Below are 20,876 nucleotides of genomic sequence, written 5' to 3' on the forward strand. Positions count from 1 at the left end.
TTAGAGCAACCCGTCCTCGACTCACAGCCCGTTCTCCAGCCAAAGATCCAAAAGTGATTCCATGCACCCGCCAAACCCCCTGTTTATGAATGAAAAACGGTTTACACGCGCATCACACAATTGAGTCCTCGACTCAAGTCCATTTCATCCAGCGGTCGACCCCACAGACACATCAATAAATTTTACATGCTGTTCATTCAAAACTGGAATTTTCTCAAATATAAATTCTTATAAATTATTAGCATATTGTGCATATATAGGCATATGTTAGATTAGGTGTTTAGGTTCTGTTGGCGATTATTTGTAGTACGTGGGTGAAGCATTTACAGCGTTGTGGTTCGAATAAAATTTGTCAGTGAAGCACTTGTTCCGGATATGTTCGAACGTCAGCAGTTGTGAGTCGTGTGTAAACCGCTTTTCATTCATAAACAGGGGGTTTGGCGGGTGGATGGAATCACTTTTGGATCTTTGTTTGGAGGACGGGCTGCCCTGCGCCACCGGGAACTCACTCTCCTTCCCTCCCTCTCTTTCTTTCTTTTTTCAAATAAAATATAATATGATATTTACCTCAGACGGGAGTCGAGAGGAAGGTATGATACCAGGGATGGGTGGTGGAGGTGGTGGTGGTGGAGGACCGCCTGTACAAACAAAAAAAACATATCATCAGACATGGAACATCATCCCATACACAGTTTAATTAACAAACAAAATGTCATAACAATTAATATACAAATATCCATGGCACATAATATCTAGGATTACAGAGCACATCACATTTAAAATAAAAGCATACCTATATATATACCTATATATATATATATATACCTATATATATATATATATATATATATATATATATATATATATATATATATATATATATATATATATATATATATATATATATATATATATATATACACACACACACACACACACACACACACACACACACACACACACACACACACACACACACACACACACACACACACACACACACACACACACACACACACTAAAGCCCCGAAATCATCTCAAGATAACCTCCCCGCGGCCCGGTCCTCGACCAGGCCTCCACCCCCAGGAAGCAGCCCGTGACAGCTGACTAACACCCAGGTACCTATTTTACTGCTAGGTAACAGGGGCATAGGGTGAAAGAAACTCTGCCTATTGTTTCTCGCCGGCGCCCGGGATCGAACCCGGGACCACAGGATCACAAGTCCAGCGTGCTGTCCGCTCGGCCGACCGGCTCTCTGATGAATGAGGGGGGGATGAATTCCCCCGTCATCCTCCCCCTGACAGGGGGGGGGGGGATGACAGGAGGAATTCGTCCCCCTGTCTCATTCATCCCCCCCTGATTCATTCATCATGAATTCATCCCCCCCCCTCCCTCCCTGTGAAGGGTGGGGGGGGATGAATTCTCTCTCAACCTGGCTATGAAACAAAGAAAACTGTCTAAATCCTACGCTCGGAGTGTGGTCCTGTTGTATTCAGACTGTCGTCGGTATAAAGAGAGGCTTAAAGCTCTCAAGGTTGACGGGCTCACCATAGCCCGTGCTACATAGACATTTCCTTCTAAGTAGCTAAATCTAAAACAACAACAAACTCTCAAGGCTGTTGCAGATAATCACTCAGGCTATGGTGCCAATGTCAGAATTGTCAAAATGATGTACCTTGCACACATCAGATCTTTAGTGGATTATGCTGCACCTCTGCTTGTTTTGATGCCTGAAAGAAAGCTTGGACGGCTTGAAAATTTGCAGAACGAAGCCTTGAGGATAATCCTTGGGTACCCTCGTACCATAAAGATACTTAATATGAGAAAGGAACTTAATATTCCGAGCGTTGTTGATCGTGTTACTGAAATTAACTGTCAAATTGGTATAAAAATGCTTAGGCTAACTCATCCTAATCCTTGCACAGAAGCCCTCCATATTTTCTTTATTGAAAGTCAACATTCTTCCAAATGGTTAACTAAAAGTGGAACTGAACTCAGAACGTAACAGATTTATAATTTGTACCAAGAGAAACAACAACGGCACTTTCCTGCACCGTGGGAGGTTACACCCTTTTCAATTTTTATCCCTCCCTTTCCACCCAAGAAGCAAATTAGAGATCAGCCCAAGCTTCGTCTTGAGGCAAAGCTCAACGCCTTAAGCCATATTGATGCTCTGTCCACAAAGCATTCTCTCTCTCACACCATATACACTGATGGTTCCCTACACCGCACCACGGGTGCAGCTGGAAGTACAGTTGCTCTGACAATGGACGATGGCTTATACTTTGAGTGGGGAGTCCGTATAAACAACTGGGCCTCTACCCTTCAGACCGAACTATTTGCCTTGATCCTTGCACTGAAATGTGTACAAGTCTCCAAACTTGATACATTAATTGTAAGTGACTCCTTATCATCCTTAAATGCTCTCAACTCTTTAAGACATAACTGTAACATGCTCGTGTCTGAAGCTGGACACAAATACAACAAAATTTTTAAAGATGGTAACAGAGTCCATTTCATGTGATCTCCATCTCATATTGGCCTCCGAATGCTTGATAGAGCTGATAAGTTAGCCAAAGAATCTGCCTTTAAATGAGATGTTGAGTGAAACCTTGGATATTTGAGCAATCTGAGAGCAGCAGTACACCGAGAACTTCAACAAGATCTTGTAGATCTGAGGCAAAGTGAAATTGACACCAGTAATTCCATCTATCATCATACTATCATGCAAGAGGAGCCACACATCTATGGATCATCCAATAACATCAGCAGACTTCTAGATGTTACTATTGCTCGGCTTAGACTCGGTTACAAGTATCTCTGGGAATTCTCATTATCTGCTGATGTAGACCTGACCAAATGTAAACTGTGTCAACAAAATTATTCGCACACCCTCCGTCACTATGTGATGGAGTGCGAAAAGATACGTGAATTCAGAGACAATTCTATAACCAATGTTCCAGCGATGTGTAAATATTTCATTCAAATTGATCTACTACCAGAAGTCTTGGCCAAATATCCCCAGTTTGCTAACTGTAGGTAGTAACTAAGTGATTGTAACCTATCCACCGCTGCCCACTGGATGGGGGGCGGTGTGCAGGACAAACATATCAATTGTGACACTAGCTCTCCACATGTCAGTTGCTTAATTTATTAACTGTACTTGTGGTCGATCTCGAACCCATTGATGATGTGACGACTTATACTGAATTTTGTAACTAGCTCATCAAGATTGTAATTTGCTTGGCTAAATGAATTGTGGGGTTCAGTCCCTGAGCCCATTATGTGCCTCTGTAACCCTTTCCACTACCGCCCACAAGACGGGTATGGGGTGCATAATAAATGACCTAAACTAACTCATTGCAACGATATGTGGTGGCAGTCATTGTAGTGCAGAGTCATTGCTGGTATTTACAGCACCATTCGATAAAAGTTCGAACGTCATCATTTGTTAGTTGTGTGTAAAATGTTTAACATTCATAAGCAGAGTGTTTGGCTGCTGGATTACCTAGCACCTGGTCATTGTTTAAGAGGACGGGGTGAGGGGCTCCCAATCTGCAGTCCGCAACAAATTGTATATAGAGTTATATCTAGAGTTATCTAGAGATGATTTCAGGGCTTTTAGTGTCCCCGCGGCCCGGTCTTCGACCAGGCCTCCACCCCCAGGAAGCAGCCCGTGACAGCTGACTAACACCCAGGTACCTATTTTACTGCTAGGTAACAGGGACATAGGGTGAAAGAAACTCTGCCCATTGTTTCTCGCCGGCGCCTGGGATCGAACCCAGGACCATAGGATCACAAGTCCAGTGTGCTGTCCGCTCGGCCGACCAGCTCCCTCTCTCGGCCGACCAGCTCCCAGCCAGCCAGCCCATTCAGCCAGCCAGCCCATTCAGCCAGCCAGCCCATTCATCCCACTAGAAATACTATGTCTAACTGACCAATTTGTGTTTGGTAATGCACTTTTTTTTAATGAAGGTATTTTTTTTTTATTATTTTAGTTTCTGGTAGTACCATAGTATAGTGGTACACCAGAGTTCAAAGTAGTACACCCGGGTTCGATCCCGGGCGCCGGCGAGAAACAATGGGCAGAGTTTCTTTCACCCTATGCCCCTGTTATCTAGCAGTAAAATTGGTACCTGGGTGTTAGTCAGCTGCCACGGGCTGCTTTCTGGGGGGTGGAGGCCTGGTCGAGGACCGGGCCGCGGGCACACTAAAGCCCCGAAATCATCTCAAGATAACCTGAAGAGTGTGGGAGTGTCTGGCCAGGAATCACATGGCTTTGACTTTAAAACAATACACAACTGAAAATACCCCATAGAGGTGTATTCTGCTTCTTGGTGTATAGACAGACTTTACTCTAGACTTTAACTATGCCCAAGGCTGAAGGTCACTGGTTGGTCAGTAAGCACCTCGTGTGCCTCAATTCTTTAGAGGTTGATTGGCCTTTAAGCCTAACACCAAACCGTGTTGTCTATGTTAATATATATATTATATATATGAACATGTTCTGAATGGAGTGAGAACAGCTTGAGCTACCTCATCCCTTTGTGTGTAATCATACCTCAATAACCTTATTTAAATTCCCAAACCGTGCTCTTCAGTATGAGCCTCAGGTGTTGTGTGACACACTAGAGTGCTGTCAGCTGGCATATTAACACGGGTTCAAAGAATTTATTGAAATTTTTAACAAAGTTCAAGAATAGATTAGCTAGGAATTCAGGTGAAGCACAAGAGAAACGGGAGCAGCCTAGTATGGGTCAACAAGCCTCACTCCGTAATTAGTATGCACTTGGCTAGATTGCTTGATTGATTAAGATTAAGCCACTCAAATGGTGGCACGGGCATGAATAGCCCGTAAGTGGTGGCCCTTTTGAGCCATTACCAGTATCAAGAGCTGATACTGGAGATCTGTGGAGGTGCGACTGCACCCTGCGTGACGGGAGATGTCGCCGACTTGGCTAGGCTTGGATCCACCTTTTGCATGTGCTGGTCACACACTGTGATAACCTTTACAGCGCATGTTTTAAAGTCCATTTAAATCATGTTTTGGTTGTCCAGGGTAATGGAGAACTCTCCCCAACAGGGAGAGAGAGTACATGTGATACCGGCAATGTGTTTTTGTTAGCTATAAATGGTATTAAGTCTTGTAATGGCAACTCTACTGTTCAATGACACAATTTTAAGTTTCCAAACAAACCTTTCGCACCAATAAGTGATCTTATTGTATAGACTGAAGACCCAACCTTCGAGTATCAGGTCTGTACCCCCTGGACGAAGGGTACCTCTACAGTACCATTTCAAGGTGGCTTCAGGAGTTTAGGCTCCTGAATACAAGAGTTGTTACATTCTTGTACAGCCGCCAGCACGCGTAGCGTTTCGGGCAGGTCCTTAATCCTACGTTCCCCGGAATACGACCCGCCAAATCATTTAATAACCAGGTACCCGTTCACTGCTGGGTGAACAGAGGCTACAGTTAAGGACTGGCGCCCAGTCAATCCTCCCCGGTCAGGATACGAATCCAGGCCAAAGCGCTCGCGAGGCGCCGATTCAGAGTCTTTCTTTATTATGCACCCCATACCCATCCCGTGGGCGGGGGTGGAAAGGGTTATAGAAGCACATAATGGGTTCAGGAACTGAACCTCAGAGTTCGTTTAGTTAAGCAAGTAACAATCTTTCGAAACTAGTTACACAATTGTTAATGGTATATATATATATGGTATAATCATTTACACAAATACATATACTTATCGATAATCTTTTTTATATCAAGTGATTCAACAAGAGGCTCACAGCAGTCACTATACAAGGAGGCACTTTACCTGGTTGATACCTGGTTGATGGGGTTCTGGGAGTTCTTCTACTCCCCAAGCCCGGCCCGAGGCCAGGCTCGACTTGTGAGAGTTTGGTCCACCAGGCTGTTGCTTGGAGCGGCCCGCAGGGCCACGTACCCACCACAGCCCGGCTGATCCGGAACTTCTCTTAGAAAACCGTCCAGTTTTCTCTTGAAGATGTCCACGGTTGTTCCGGCAATATTTCTTATGCTCGCTGGGAGGACGTTGAACAACCGCGGACCCCTGATGTTTATACAGTGCTCTCTGATTGTGCCTATGACACCTCTGCTCTTCACAGGTTCAATCTTGCATTTTCTTCCATATCGTTCACTCCAGTACGTTGTTATTTTACTGTGTAGATTTGGGACCTGACCCTCCAGTATTTTCCAGGTGTATATTATTTGGTATCTCTCTCGTCTCCTTTCTAGAGAGTACATTTGGAGAGCTTTGAGACGATCCCAATAATTTAGGTGTTTTATCTCGTCTATGCGTGCCGTATATGTTCTCTGTATTCCCTCTATTTCAGCAATCTCTCCTGCTCTGAAGGGGGAAGTGAGTACTGAGCAGTACTCGAGACGGGACAGCACAAGTGACTTGAAGAGTACAACCATTGTGATGGGATCCCTGGATTTGAAAGTTCTCGTAATCCATCCGATCATTTTTCTGGCTGACGCGATATTTGCTTGGTTATGCTCCCTAAACGTTAGATCGTCGGACATCATTATTCCCAAATCCTTGACATGCTGTTTTCCTACTATGGGAAGATTCGATTGTGTTTTGTACCCTGTATTATGTTTCAGATCCTCATTTTTGCCGTACCTGAGTACCTGAAATTTATCACTGTTAAACATCATGTTATTTTCTGCTGCCCAATCAAAAACTTTGTTGACATCTGCTTGTAGTTTTTCAATGTCTTCAGCAGAGGTAATTTTCATGCTGATTTTTGTGTCATCTGCAAAGGACGACACGAAGCTGTGGCGTGTATTTTTGTCTATATCAGATATGAGAATAAGGAACAGTAGCGGTGCAAGGACTGTACCTTGAGGTACAGAGCTTTTAACATCGCTTGGACTCGATTTTATCTGATTGACTGTTACTCTTTGTGTTCTGTTCGACAGGAAATTGAGTATCCAGCGTCCTACTTTTCCAGTTATTCCCATTGACCTCATTTTGTGAGCTATCACCCCATGGTCACATTTGTCGAACGCCTTTGCAAAGTCTGTGTATACAACATCTGCATTTTGCTTTTCTTCTAGGGCTTCTGTGATTTTGTCATAGTGGTTGAGTAACTGTGACAGACAGGATCTTCCCGCTCTAAATCCATGTTGTCCTGGATTGTGCAATTCATTGTTTTCCATAAAACTAGAAATTTGATTCCTAATCACTCTTTCAAACACTTTTATTATGTGTGATGTTAGTGCAACTGGCCTATAATTTTTTGCCAAGGCTTTACTCCCCCCCTTGTGCAACGGAGCTATATCTGCAGATTTAAGTGCTGCTGGTATCTCCCCTGTATCCAGGCTCTTTCTCCATATTACGCTGAGTGCTCTCGCTACTGGTACTTTACATTTCTTTATGAATATTGAATTCCATGAGTCAGGCCCAGGAGCTGAGTGCATAGGCATATTATCAATTTCTCTTTCAAAGTCTTCCGAGTTTGTGGTAATATCCGTTATATTATCTGCAGCTTGAATGTCATTCATAAAGAAGCTGTCTGGGTCATCAACTTTCATGTTGTTTATTGGTGTGCTAAACATAGCCTCATACTGGCTTCTTAGAATTTCACTAATCTCTTTGTTGTCCTCTGTGTACGTACCTTCATTTGTAATTAACGGTCCAATACTGGTCGAGGTTTTGGATTTTGATTTTGCGTATGTGAAAAAATATTTCGGATTTTTCCTTATCTCTTGTATAGCTTTCTGTTCCAATTCCATTTCCTCAGACTCATATGATCGCTTCAACGTTTGTTCTATTTCCTCAATCTCCCTGCTTAGGCTTGTTTTCCTTGCTTGTGATAGTTGTGTCTGCCGAAGCATTTCCGTTATTTTTTTCCTTCTCCTGTACAGTCGTCTCCGTTCTCTTTCTAGAGTGGTCCTCTTTCTGCCCCTCCTCACAGGCACGTGCTTCAAGCAGACCTTGTAAGCTTCAGCTGTCAGTTGAGCTATTCCCTGTGTGGGAGTTTAGTCGCTTAAGACCGTCTCCCATTGAATGGTTGCAAGGTCTACATTTATTTTTTCCCAGTCAATCCTCTTATTGTTGAAATTGAATTGATGGAATATTCCTTCTCGCTTGTTGGGTCTCTTAGACCTACTACCGTTATTTATGCTAGTTCGCACTTCAATGAGCTTATGGTCTGAGTATGAAGTATCTGAGATTGTGATATCCCTGATTAGTTCATCATTGTTTGTGAATAACAAGTCTAGTGTGTTTTCGTTCCTAGTTGGTTCTGTAATCTGTTGATTGAGCGAGAATTTGTCACAGAATCTCAAAAGTTCTCTAACCTGTGGTTGGTTATTTCCCGGGTCATTCCCTGCTATGATATTTGTGTTTGCCGTTCTCCATCTTAGACTCGGTAAATTGAAATCTCCAAGAAAGATAATATCTGGAGCTGGGTTTGCTAGGTTGTCAAGTATGTTCTCTATTTTGTGCATCTGTTCTGTGAATTCCTCAATCGTTGTATCTGGCGGTTTATATATTAGAATAATAATTAGGTTTAGTTTCTCTACCTTCATTCCAAGTACCTCTACCACCTCATTAGTTGAATTTAATAGTTCTGTGCATACCAGGTCTTCTTTAATATACAGACCTACTCCTCCATTTGACCTAGTTTTTCTATCACATCTATATAGATTATAATTTGGAATCCAGATTTCACCATCCATGTAATCTTTTGTATGAGTTTCCGTGAATGCCCCAAATATTGAGTTTGACTCTAATAGAAGGCCATTTATGAACTTAACTTTATTTCTTGACTTTGGCTTTAAACCTTGAATGTTTGCAAATATGAATGATTGTCCATATTGTGTGTCACTTCTGGAAGGTTTTGGTAGTTCTCCCTCCTCTCTACCCTGACCCAGGGTGTGTTGTTGTGGCAATGGTTTGTCCAGTTTTGGAAGTGATACTGGGGAGTGTGGTAGTCTCTGTGTAGTTGGGGGGTGTAGTATGTGTGGGCTTGATGACGAACTGTAGTCCAGTCTTGGGCATTTCCCCCTCTCCATCCGTACTCCTGCCACGTTTCTGCCTGTCTGTTTCTCCCTCTGTTTGTACCTGCCTCTAAAAAATTTTCAGGGCTATTATGTTGGACTTCTTCTCTTATATGGCGCTGTGTACCTCTGACGTGGAAATCGGGGCAGTGAAGATCGTAGCATTTCCTCTCATTGACAGAGTGTGCATAGCTTAGGGTGAAAATATCTACACTCTGTATCAAAACGACATCTGCCTTTCCCTAACCAGTTTCGGCATTTCCGTGGGTGCATGAATGAGCATTCCGTGCCTCTGGGCCCATATCTACACTGTCCTTTTGCATAATACCAGCAAATATTTTCATTTGTGATTGTATTATTCTTGTTTGTACCCGTGCACGACTTGGCTACCTCTGTGTTTACATCTATGGTGAGTCACACAGTTACTAGTCTTGCTCCACACCCACCCAACTGGGCGGCAGCTTTACAGTCATGTGCTCCACACCCACCCAACTGGGCGGCAGCTTTACAGTCATGTGCAGGCTGCACCTACAGTAAGCAAACCTTGGATACTTGGCTAAGATTCCTGGCAGTACATCATTATGAATACCTGGTTGATGGGGTTCTGGGAGTTGTTCTACTCCCCAAGCCCGGCCCGAGGCCAGGCTCGACTTGTGAGTGTTTGGTCCACCAGGCTGTTGAAGTACTTACACATTTCTTGGACTCCATGGATGATGTTATCTCTGAATTTTTTCACATTCCATTATATAATGCCGCAAAGTATGCGAATAGTTCTGCGAAGCTTCGGGCGAGTGTTTTACCCCTGCGCCCGGGGACTATTACCGTGTCATACTGTGTGTACAGTACTACAGGATCTCTGTATACCCTGTAGCGCAGAGCAGCGATGTTGGTTCACGACCGTTTGTACCCGAGTTCAATTCCCGGTCCGGACTAGGCGTTAGGACAAATTAGGGAGCTGTTGTGGGTAGCTTCCCGGGGAATGTCAGTCATTGGCTAGCGAGGTGAATGATACGCCTTAGGGGCTTCCTGGCCCTGACGATGGGTAACCATTTCAGCGACAGGCATAAAGGTGTGCTATATACAGCCAGGAACTACTAGGTACAGCTTCAACCCGGCTTTGTTTATCCTGCCGCTTCTCAACTTCCGCCCTATGACGCGTGTGACCGCTGGGCTTGAGGGCTGTGAACTCTTAACTAGTGACACTTGTCCACTGGAAGAGGGCTCCGCTTGAGGGCTCACCTCATCTGTGAACTCTTAACTAGTGACACTTGTCCACTGGAAGAGGGCTCCGCTTGAGGGCTCACCTCATCTGTGAACTCTTAACTAGTGACACTTGTCCACTGGAAGAGGGCTCCGCTTGAGGGCTCACCTCATCTGTGAACTCTTAACTAGTGACACTTGTCCACTGGAAGAGGGCTCCGCTTGAGGGCTCACCTCATCTGTGAACTCTTAACTAGTGACACTTGTCCACTGGAAGAGGGCTCCGCTTGAGGGCTCACCTCATCTGTGAACTCTTAACTAGTGACACTTGTCCACTGGAAGAGGGCTCCGCTTGAGGGCTCACCTCATCTGTGAACTCTTAACTAGTGACACTTGTCCACTGGAAGAGGGCTCCGCTTGAGGGCTCACCTCATCTAACTCTTAACTAGTGACACTTGTCCACTGGAAGAGGGGGCCCCGCTTGAGGGCTCTCCTCATCTGTTAATTCTTAACTAGTGATACTTGTGCACTGGAAGAGGGCTCCGCTTGAGGGCTCACCTCATCTGTGAACTCTTAACTAGTGACACTTGTCCACTTGGGGGGGGGGGGGGGAGACTGTGCCCGAAGGGTCACCAATGTATACCATTGTTACTGTCCAACAAAAGGTGACATGCTAATCAAATTCCCGGCATTTCTCGCGGACTTCATCCCCATCCGGTGGACTGTGTAGAAAATGCTAAGACGAATATAATGTCTTCAGGAGCTTTTTTTTGCGGGGAAATTCCTGCGCGGGCCCTAAGCCTCTGGCTGGCCCACTAAGGGAGCTGGATCATAAATGTGCTTTCAGCCCAGTCATTTACAGATACGGTTGTAAATGACTTACAATAGGCTTACCTCATCTATTACGACACTACAGGCCTAAGCAGTGTGCTGGTACCCCACACAGTCCGAATTTGGGATACTGTATATTGCTAAATCTTTGGGTAGTATACGGCGTTTTGCTCTTACCATGTACCTAATTAACCAGTTAAATAGGTAAAATTTTATATCAGCAAGTAAACTGTTTACAACAGACAAATTCAGGCTACTCGGATAGGATTTGTTTTTATTAATTTAATAATTTATGATATTGGGTAGCCGGCGTTGCCCAGGTCTATCCCCCTATTCTCTATCTCTCTGCAACTCTGTATCTCTCTCTCTCGGTGTATCTCTCTCTCTCGGTGTATCTCTCTCTCTCTCTCTTAAGCTGTCTACCACTGCCGTGTGGGTGGGCCACTGGTGGCAGGACATTAGCAGTGTGATTACAAAAAAATAATAGTTATTCATTTGCTTTGGAAATGGCGCGGGGCTTAAAAAAGCTTTTGAGGCTGTGGGAAGATCGTCTGTTTTATGCTATTACAACCAAAGTAAGGATAGGAGCATGTTAGTCTTCCTATCTGTGGATAATGGTGTGTATTTTTGTCAGACATTTTTTTTTGGTTTCAGTTTTCAAAATATTTTGTGTAGCTGGCGGGCTGTGCTACAAATTGTGGTGGGGGTCAGCATGTGACCCTGGCACGCTGTTCCCTTCTTGAATTCTGCCGACCCTCGACCAGCCTATATCCATCCGGTACCTCAGACCATTCTCCCTGCAAATTTTGGGCGACACTAGCCCTAAGCGTCTGGCCTACAACTTTGGACAAACATTCTCAAAGTATATATATATGGACACACATGATATTTGTGACAATTGTCTGTAATTTGTGTGTGTTTTATCTTTACATTCATCTATATAGTGATGAAAGAATCACTAATGCAACCCTTCCTCATATAATTGTTCGAACGTACTAATATATGTACTCTTGGACCCTAAAACTTCATTGTGTACCAATATTGCTCGCAATTCCAGGGTACACTTCAAAGACAATCTACTTTGTCGACCTAAATTAACACACTTTAGGCAACACAAATAAGCAAGAGGGCGCGAGCACCATCATAGCCTCTCTGTCGTGCCTAAATGTTTTTACACAGCGCGAAATTATTTAAACAACATTAGTGCTAAGCTAACTAAGGCAGTAGGTCAGCCGTGACACAATTATAACAATTGACCTAGGACGCCGCCTGAACCTCCACACAGCTTGGGACCTGACCTTAAACTACTGTAGTGATCCACGGCTTAACAAGCACAACAACCCATTATTAATATCACCAGTGTCATGGAGGAGGAGGAAGGCCGGTCAACTCACCTGCATTCATATTCCCGCCCTTCAGCTCGTGTTGCTGGCGCCTGCAGGAGAAAAGAAAATGTATATAAATACTCCATTTTCTATACAAAAAAATAAACAAAATTTAAAATGCTTATAAAACAGTTCGAGTAACTGGAAATAAGAGAAGACAATATGCTGTCAACCACACACAACGGTGTTGTGTTGTCACTTCACAACACTGTCTTGTGCGTGTTGTCAGGCCACCAGCTAGTCAGGCTTGCAGCGAAACAGCAATATGGCGCCGTCGGCGAAGGTCCGTGACCGTCGGCGAAGGTCCGTGACCGTCGGCGAAGGTCCGTGACCGTCGGCGAAGGTCCGTGACCGTCGGCGAAGGTCCGTGACCGTCGGCGAAGGTCCGTGACCGTCGGCGAAGGTCCGTGACCGTCGGCGAAGGTCCGTGACCGTCGGCGAAGGTCCGTGACCGTCGGCGAAGGTCCGTGACCGTCGGCGAAGGTCCGTGACCGTCGGCGAAGGACCGTGACCGTCGGCGAAGGACCGTGAAGACCGTTAAACCAGCTGATGTTATGATAATGTTTAAATGGGTGGTCTACGTTGTGCTCCCCCCTCTCCCCCCCCCCCCCCCACACACACACATCCTGTGGGCTGTGGCGTGGGTACAGAGGCTTGTTGATTTAGTGAAGAGTTACAGTGGCCATGTAACCCAAAGTTGCCCTTCCGGGGGATGACGTAAGGTGCGTCCGCAGCTTAACTGGATTATATATCAAAATGTTATCCCTGGGAGGATAAGGATGGAAGGGAGGGCAATACGTCAATTATTCGTCAAAACAAAGCAACGTTTCATTATTCCCGAAGACAAACCAGAAAATTCGGTAATATGTTTATTGTTTGTGGTGTGTGTCTATATATGTATGAACACGTTGTACTGAACGGGGTGAGAATAGCTTGAGCTACCTCATCCCTTTGTGTGTATTTTACCTCAATAAACTTCAGGTAATCAAGTTTATTGATGGCTTGTCTGTGAAGGACCCCTGGCTGCTGACCCCTGGCATGTCTGTGAAGGACCCTTGGCTGTAGACCCCCCCCCCCCCCTGGCATGTCTGAAGGACCCCTGGTTGTTGACCCCTGGCTGCTGACCCCTGGCATGTCTGTGAAGGACCCCTGACTGTTGACCCCCTGGCATGTCTGTGAAGGACCCCTGGCTGTTGACCCCTGGCATGTCTGTGAAGGACCCCTGGCTACTGACCCCTGGCATGTCTGTGAAGGACCCCTGGCTGTAGACCCCCCTGGCATGTCTGAAGGACCCCTGGCTGTAGACCCCCCCCTGGCATGTCTGAAGGACCCCTGGTTGTTGACCCCTGGCTGCTGACCCCTGGCATGTCTGTGAAGGACCCCTGGCTGTTGACCCCTGGCATGTCTGTGAAGGACCCCTGGCTGCTGACCCCTGGCATGTCTGTGAAGGACCCCTGGCTGCTGACCCCTGGCATGTCTGAAGGACCCCTGACTGTAGACCCCCCCCCCTTGGCATGTCTGAAGGACCCCTGGTTGTTGACCCCTGGCTGCTGACCCCTGGCATGTCTGTGAAGGACCCCTGGCTGTAGACCCCCCCCTGGCATGTCTGAAGGACCCCTGGTTGTTGACCCCTGGCTGCTGACCCCTGGCATGTCTGTGAAGGACCCCTGGCTGTTGACCCCTGGCATGTCTGTGAAGGACCCCTGGCTGCTGACCCCTGGCATGTCTGTGAAGGACCCCTGGCTGCTGACCCCTGGCATGTCTGAAGGACCCCTGACTGTAGACCCCCCCCCCCCCTTGGCATGTCTGAAGGACCCCTGGTTGTTGACCCCTGGCTGCTGACCCCTGGCATGTCTGAAGGACCCCTGGTTGTTGACCCCTGGCTGCTGACCCCTGGCATGTCTGTGAAGGGTGTAGGCGCCCCTCACCCCCACCACAGAACACAGGACTCCCACCACCGCCAACAGTAACCTCTCCACACGAGACAAAATCCCTCGGACACCTCATAAAATTCCTGGAGCACTTGTGTCTTCGTCTTAAATTACCTCCTCGGTGCATGCAAGTCTATAAAAAGACCTGAGACTTGCCTATAAATAGCCTAGGTGCGTGGGGCCGCTGAGAGCTGCACTAGAGTGACTTAAGTCCAGGGAGGAGGGATGGGGGGGGGGGGGGGATTGATCACGCTATCGAGATTCACTCTGAAGCATAAATTAGCCACGTGTATCATACAACACACACACACAGGAATCACACCAGCGTGATGCATCAAATGAACAAATGTAGCTCAGTCGATTAAGGCAGTGTCTGGGATGCTCTCGGACGCAGGTTCGAATCCTCGTCACAGCCCTTGTGGGTTTGTTCATGTAGCATACAAGACTGATGGATTACTCAGTCTTGTATGCTACGTGTGGCTTAGAGAGGGATGCATGTTGATCCTCTCTACGATATAGATAAAAATCTAGAGGATTTCCAATATATATATATATATATATATATATATATATATATATATATATATATATATATATATATATATATATATATATATATATATATATATATATATATATATTTATATTTATTACCAGTAAAATCGGATTTCAAAGCACTCATTTTTCAACGAAACGAAAGCAGTACATATAATTCCACATACCGATATTGTATCAAGTACAGGTTGATTGACATTTGAAAGGGGGACCAAAGAGCCGAAGCTCAACCCCCCGCAAGCACAACTAGGCGAGTTCCCCCAATAAAGGACAACACGCTGCTCGAGCTACAAGGGCCGAGGTCCATAATGTGAATGATTCGCTCCTTAAACAGTACTAGACACCGCGCAGATTAATGTCATCTACAGCGTAATACATCATATACTCTCTTTACCAAAACCTGTAACACTTAACATGCGTGTAGTGGTGGTAGACCTGTAGAGAGGTAGTGGGGGGGGGGGTTGACTGGCCACACTTGCCCTGGCCAGCCACAGCGTGGTGTGGCTGGTGTGGAGTGGCTGGTGTGCGGTGTGGTGCGGTGTGGCTGGTGTGGTGCGGTGTGGCTGGTGTGGTGCGGTGTGGCTGGTGTGGTGCGGTGTGGCTGGTGTGGTGCGGTGTGGCTGGTGTGTGGAGTGGCGTCGCTGGTAATTAAGGTGTGGGGGAATATAAATAGCGTGCAGTCAGACCCAGAGAATCTGCACCTCGCCCCGAAGGAACCTCGCACCTCGAACTCTCAAATATTTACGCCCACAGCCTCTCAGTGTGATGACGGAGGATGTGGCGCGGGTGTGGTGGTGGTGGTGGCGCTGGGGGTGGTGGTACTTACCTATTAGTAACTACGAGGGCGTGAGGTGTAGCTCTGCATGCCCCGCCTACCAGCCTTATACCCGTTGCGTCACAATTGAACTATTCTGCCGCGCAAATTCTTTGTCGAATCTGTCCTTATACTTGTGGATGGAGGTGGCTTCCACAACTCCTTCCTTCGGTGCATAGACGTGTTCCCTGTACGGGTACAGGATACGAAGATTTCCTTACATTCCCTAAGACTCATTTGCGTTTTCAGCTTTCACTCGTATCCTCTCGGCCTCCTTTCACTCACTCCAGAGAGGCTGCCCTTGTCGACCAGCTTCAAGTCAGTTTGCTTTAATGCTTCACAAGGTGCGATCTCCAGGCCGGTGCTGCACATTGCAGTATTGGTCTATCAACTGCTGTGTAGATGGCCTTGACGGCGTCCTGAGTTGGGGTTACTGGACGATGTTCTAATGTTGGCCAGCGTTCCATATGCTGGCGGTGTCACCCGTGTTTATGTCTGCCTCTGGTGATAGTACGGGAGTTATGCTCACTTTCAACTTTTTTTTTCTCTCGCTCTCTCTCTCATATATATATATATATATATATATATATATATATATATATATATATATATATATATATATATATATATATATATATATATATATATATATATATATATATATATATAACTGAAAACTCACACCCCAGAAGTGACTCGAACCCATACTCCCACAACTGGTATGTACAGGGACGCCTTAATCCGCTTGACCATCACGACCGGACATAAGGAAGTGATAGCCGAGGCTATTTGAACCACTTCCCCGCCGGCACTCGGATGGTAATCTTGGGCATAGCATTTTATCAAATCACCTCATTCTTTGGGGCACACGTGAGGAACACAAATGCAAACAAGCCTGAATGGTCCCCAGGACTATATACAACTGAAAACTCACACCCCAGAAGTGACTCGAACCCATACTCCCACAACTGGTATGTACAGGGACGCCTTAATCCCCGCCGCTGGGGGGGATTAAGGGACGCCTTAATCCCCGATGGTCACAAACATCTTAACAGGGACTCTAGCTGTTAAGGACTTAACAGGGTCTTAACAGGGACTTAACAGGGTCTTAACAGGGTCTTAACAGACTTAACAGGGTCTTAACAGGGTCTTAACAGACTTAACAGGGACTTAACAGGGTCTTAACAGGGTCTTAACAGGGTCTCAGGGGAACAGGGTCTAGGACTTAACAGGGTCTTAACAGACTTAACAGGGTCTTAACAGGGTCTTAACAGACTTAACAGGGACTTAACAGGGTCTTAACAGGGTCTTAACAGGGTCTCAGGGGAACAGGGTCTAGGACTTAACAGGGTCTTAACAGGGACGCCTTAATCCCCGATGGTCAAGCCCCGCCGCTTGACCATCACGACCGGACATAAGGAAGTGATAGCCGAGGCTATTTGAACCACTTCCCCGCCGGCACTCGGATGGTAATCTTGGGCATAGCATTTTATCAAATCACCTCATTCTTTGGGGCACACGTGAGGAACACAAATGCAAACAAGCCTGAATGGTCCCCAGGACTATATACAACTGAAAACTCACACCCCAGAAGTGACTCGAACCCATACTCCCACAACTGGTATGTACAGGGACGCCTTAATCCGCTTGACCATCACGACCGGACATAAGGAAGTGATAGCCGAGGCTATTTGAACCACTTCCCCGCCGGCACTCGGATGGTAATCTTGGGCATAGCATTTTATCAAATCACCTCATTCTTTGGGGCACACGTGAGGAACACAAATGCAAACATTTGCAAAGCAAATTCAAAAAAGAATGAGGTGATTTGATAAAATGCTATGCCCAAGATTACCATCCGAGTGCCGGCGGGGAAGTGGTTCAAATAGCCTCGGCTATCACTTCCTTATGTCCGGTCGTGATGGTCAAGCGGATTAAGGCGTCCCTGTACATACCAGTTGTGGGAGTATGGGTTCGAGTCACTTCTGGGGTGTGAGTTTTCAGTTGTATATAGTCCTGGGGACCATTCAGGCTTGTTTGCATTTGTGTTCCTCACGTGTGCCCCAAAGAATGAGGTGATTTGATAAAATGCTATGCCCAAGATTACCATCCGAGTGCCGGCGGGGAAGTGGTTCAAATAGCCTCGGCTATCACTTCCTTATGTCCGGTCGTGATGGTCAAGCGGATTAAGGCGTCCCTGTACATACCAGTTGTGGGAGTATGGGTTCGAGTCACTTCTGGGGTGTGAGTTTTCAGTTGTATATAGTCCTGGGGACCATTCAGGCTTGTTTGCATTTGTGTTCCTCACGTGTGCCCCAAAGAATGAGGTGATTTGATAAAATGCTATGCCCAAGATTACCATCCGAGTGCCGGCGGGGAAGTGGTTCAAATAGCCTCGGCTATCACTTCCTTATGTCCGGTCGTGATGGTCAAGCGGATTAAGGCGTCCCTGTACATACCAGTTGTGGGAGTATGGGTTCGAGTCACTTCTGGGGTGTGAGTTTTCAGTTGTATATAGTCCTGGGGACCATTCAGGCTTGTTTGCATATATATATATATATTTTTTTTTGAACAACCACAGAAGGTGATTATAGTGCTTTTAAAATATTAATCTTACCTACATACATAAATGCATAGATTTACGTTTGTCCTACATAAACAGTGTTGGAGTTTTTTTTTTTTTTTTTTTTTTTTTTTTTTTACACAATGTGACTAAATGTGCGTTTACAAAGGTGAAATGCCACCCTGGCCTCATGTTTACACGCTGGCAGAGCGCGGGCTGGTCGGTTGCACACTGGCAGCTCCTCTGCCGTTTTCTCTTATCTCCTCTACCCGAGGGCCACCATCCATGTAGTGCCGGCGGCTTGTCACAAAGACGGAAGTCACTACACACGCTTTAAGACCCGAATCGCCTGGACTGTTGGACAGAGCGACGCTCTCCCCTTTCTTGCTAGACCGGCGTTCGATCCCCGATAGTCCAAACGGTTGGGAACCGTTCCTCCATCACTTCCTCACATCGCTGCTCCCTGTCCTCGTATCCCTCCCAGGTGTCATGTAGTCATACCGGCTTAGTGCTTTCTCCTCATAGCCCAACCGTGAGCAAGATATCCGATACTGAGACTCTCCAGTATATCACAGGTATGCTCTCGAGACTCTCCAGTATATCACAGGTATGCTCTCAAGACTCTCCAGTATATCACAGGTATGCTCTCAATGTAACAGCTAAACCAAACATGTACGTCTTGCCGTGGGAGGTAATATGAACGGTGTTAGATATGCAGCACCACACACACGCACACAATGAACACACACATGCGCACATATAACACACACACACACACACACACACACACACACACACACACACACACAACCCCCGCAAACACAACTAGGTGAGTACAACTAGGTGAGTACACACACACACACACACACACACACAACGTAAACTATGAACACACGCGCGTGAACACTGAGGGGTCGGACGCCCTGCGCGGCTGTACACTTGATCCTCTTAGACAAACGCTGTGACGTCACGCTCTCTCCCAACCACTCAGTGACGTCACACCCCTCAATGATTCCTATACTTCTTGGCACTGGACACCATTCCTTTCCCTCCGTCCCATCCCAAATCCTTATCCCGACCCCTCTTCCCAGGGCTACATAGTCGTAATGGCTTGGCGCTTTCCCCTACAACAAACCTGTACTGAAATCTCTAAACCAGGTTTGCATTAAAAGGGAATGAATATATTGCAACGGGATAGGAAGAATGAATAAAGTCTTAAATAATAAGAAAAGTGTCGTCAGAAATTATGAAAAGGTGAGTGTGTGTTTGGGGGGAACAGACGAGAGGTGGCCCTCTCCAGACAGACGGGAGGGGTGGCCCTCTCCAGACAGACGAGAGGTGGCCCTCTCCAGACAGACGGGAGGGGTGGCCCTCTCCAGACAGACGGGAGGGGTGGCCCTCTCCAGACAGACGGGAGGGGTGGCCCTCTCCAGACAGACGGGAGGGGTGGCCCTCTCCAGACAGACGGGAGGGGTGGCCCTCTCCAGACAGACGGGAGGGGTGGCCCTCTCCAGACAGACGGGAGGGGTGGCCCTCTCCAGACAGACGAGAGGTGGCCCTCTCCAGACAGACGAGAGGTGGCCCTCTCCAGACAGACGGGAGGTGGCCCTCTCCAGACAGACGGGAGGTGGCCCTCTCCAGACAGACGGGAGGTGGCCCTCTCCAGACAGACGGGAGGTGGCCCTCTCCAGACAGACGGGAGGTGGCCCTCTCCAGACAGACGGGAGGTGGCCCTCTCCAGACAGACGGGAGGTGGCCCTCTCCAGACAGACGGGAGGTGGCCCTCTCCAGACAGACGGGAGGTGGCCCTCTCCAGACAGACGGGAGGTGGCCCTCTCCAGACAGACGGGAGGTGCCACTCTCCAGCCAGACAGAAGGTGCCACTCTCCAGCCAGACAGAAGGTGCCACTCTCCAGCCAGACAGAAGGTGCCACTCTCCAGCCAGACAGAAGGTGCCACTCTCCAGCCAGACAGAAGGTGCCACTCTCCAGCCAGACAGAAGGTGCCACTCTCCAGCCAGACAGAAGGTGCCACTCTCCAGCCAGACAGAAGGTGCCACTCTCCAGCCAGACAGAAGGTGCCACTCTCCAGCCAGACAGAAGGTGCCACTCTCCAGCCAGACAGAAGGTGCCACTCTCCAGACAGAAGGTGCCACTCTCCAGACAGAAGGTGCCACTCTCCAGACAGAAGGTGCCACCTTCTGTGGTTGATTGTTCAATAAATCACAGAACTATATGTTTAACATGCAGGCGAGGATTCACAATAACGTGGCTGAAGTATGTTGACCAGACCACACATTAGAAAGCGAAGAGACGACGACGTTTCGGTCCGTCCTGGACCATTCTCAAGTCGATTGTGCCACCTTCACAATCGACTTGAGAATGGTCCAGGACGGACCGAAACGTCGTCGTCCCTTTACTTTCTAGTGTGTGGTCTGGTCAATATATGTTTAACAGATCTCTAACCCTGTCCATGGAGGGCAGAAGAAAAATTTATATATATGCTAATAAACATTGTAAATGTGTGTCCATGTCTGTGGTAGAAAATAATAATAAAAACAAA

General features: G+C 46.8%; 1 protein-coding gene across 9 annotated transcripts in view; it reads right to left on the bottom strand.

Moving 5' to 3' along the window:
* Positions 1-20,876, bottom strand: part of LOC123767543 (uncharacterized) — a 357,685-nt gene that overhangs the window by 55,190 nt on the left and 281,619 nt on the right. For all 9 annotated transcript variants that reach the window (XM_045757248.2, XM_045757244.2, XM_045757243.2 and 6 more), the window contains 2 exons: positions 12,461-12,501; positions 568-638 (listed from right to left, as the gene is read on the bottom strand). In XM_045757248.2, the coding sequence (XP_045613204.2) occupies positions 568-638; positions 12,461-12,501 (112 nt within the window). The remainder of the gene's footprint in view (positions 1-567; positions 639-12,460; positions 12,502-20,876) is intronic.

Source organism: Procambarus clarkii, chromosome 67 (genome assembly GCF_040958095.1).
Source record: "Procambarus clarkii isolate CNS0578487 chromosome 67, FALCON_Pclarkii_2.0, whole genome shotgun sequence".
In the NCBI taxonomy this organism is placed as follows: Eukaryota; Metazoa; Arthropoda; class Malacostraca; order Decapoda; family Cambaridae; genus Procambarus; species Procambarus clarkii.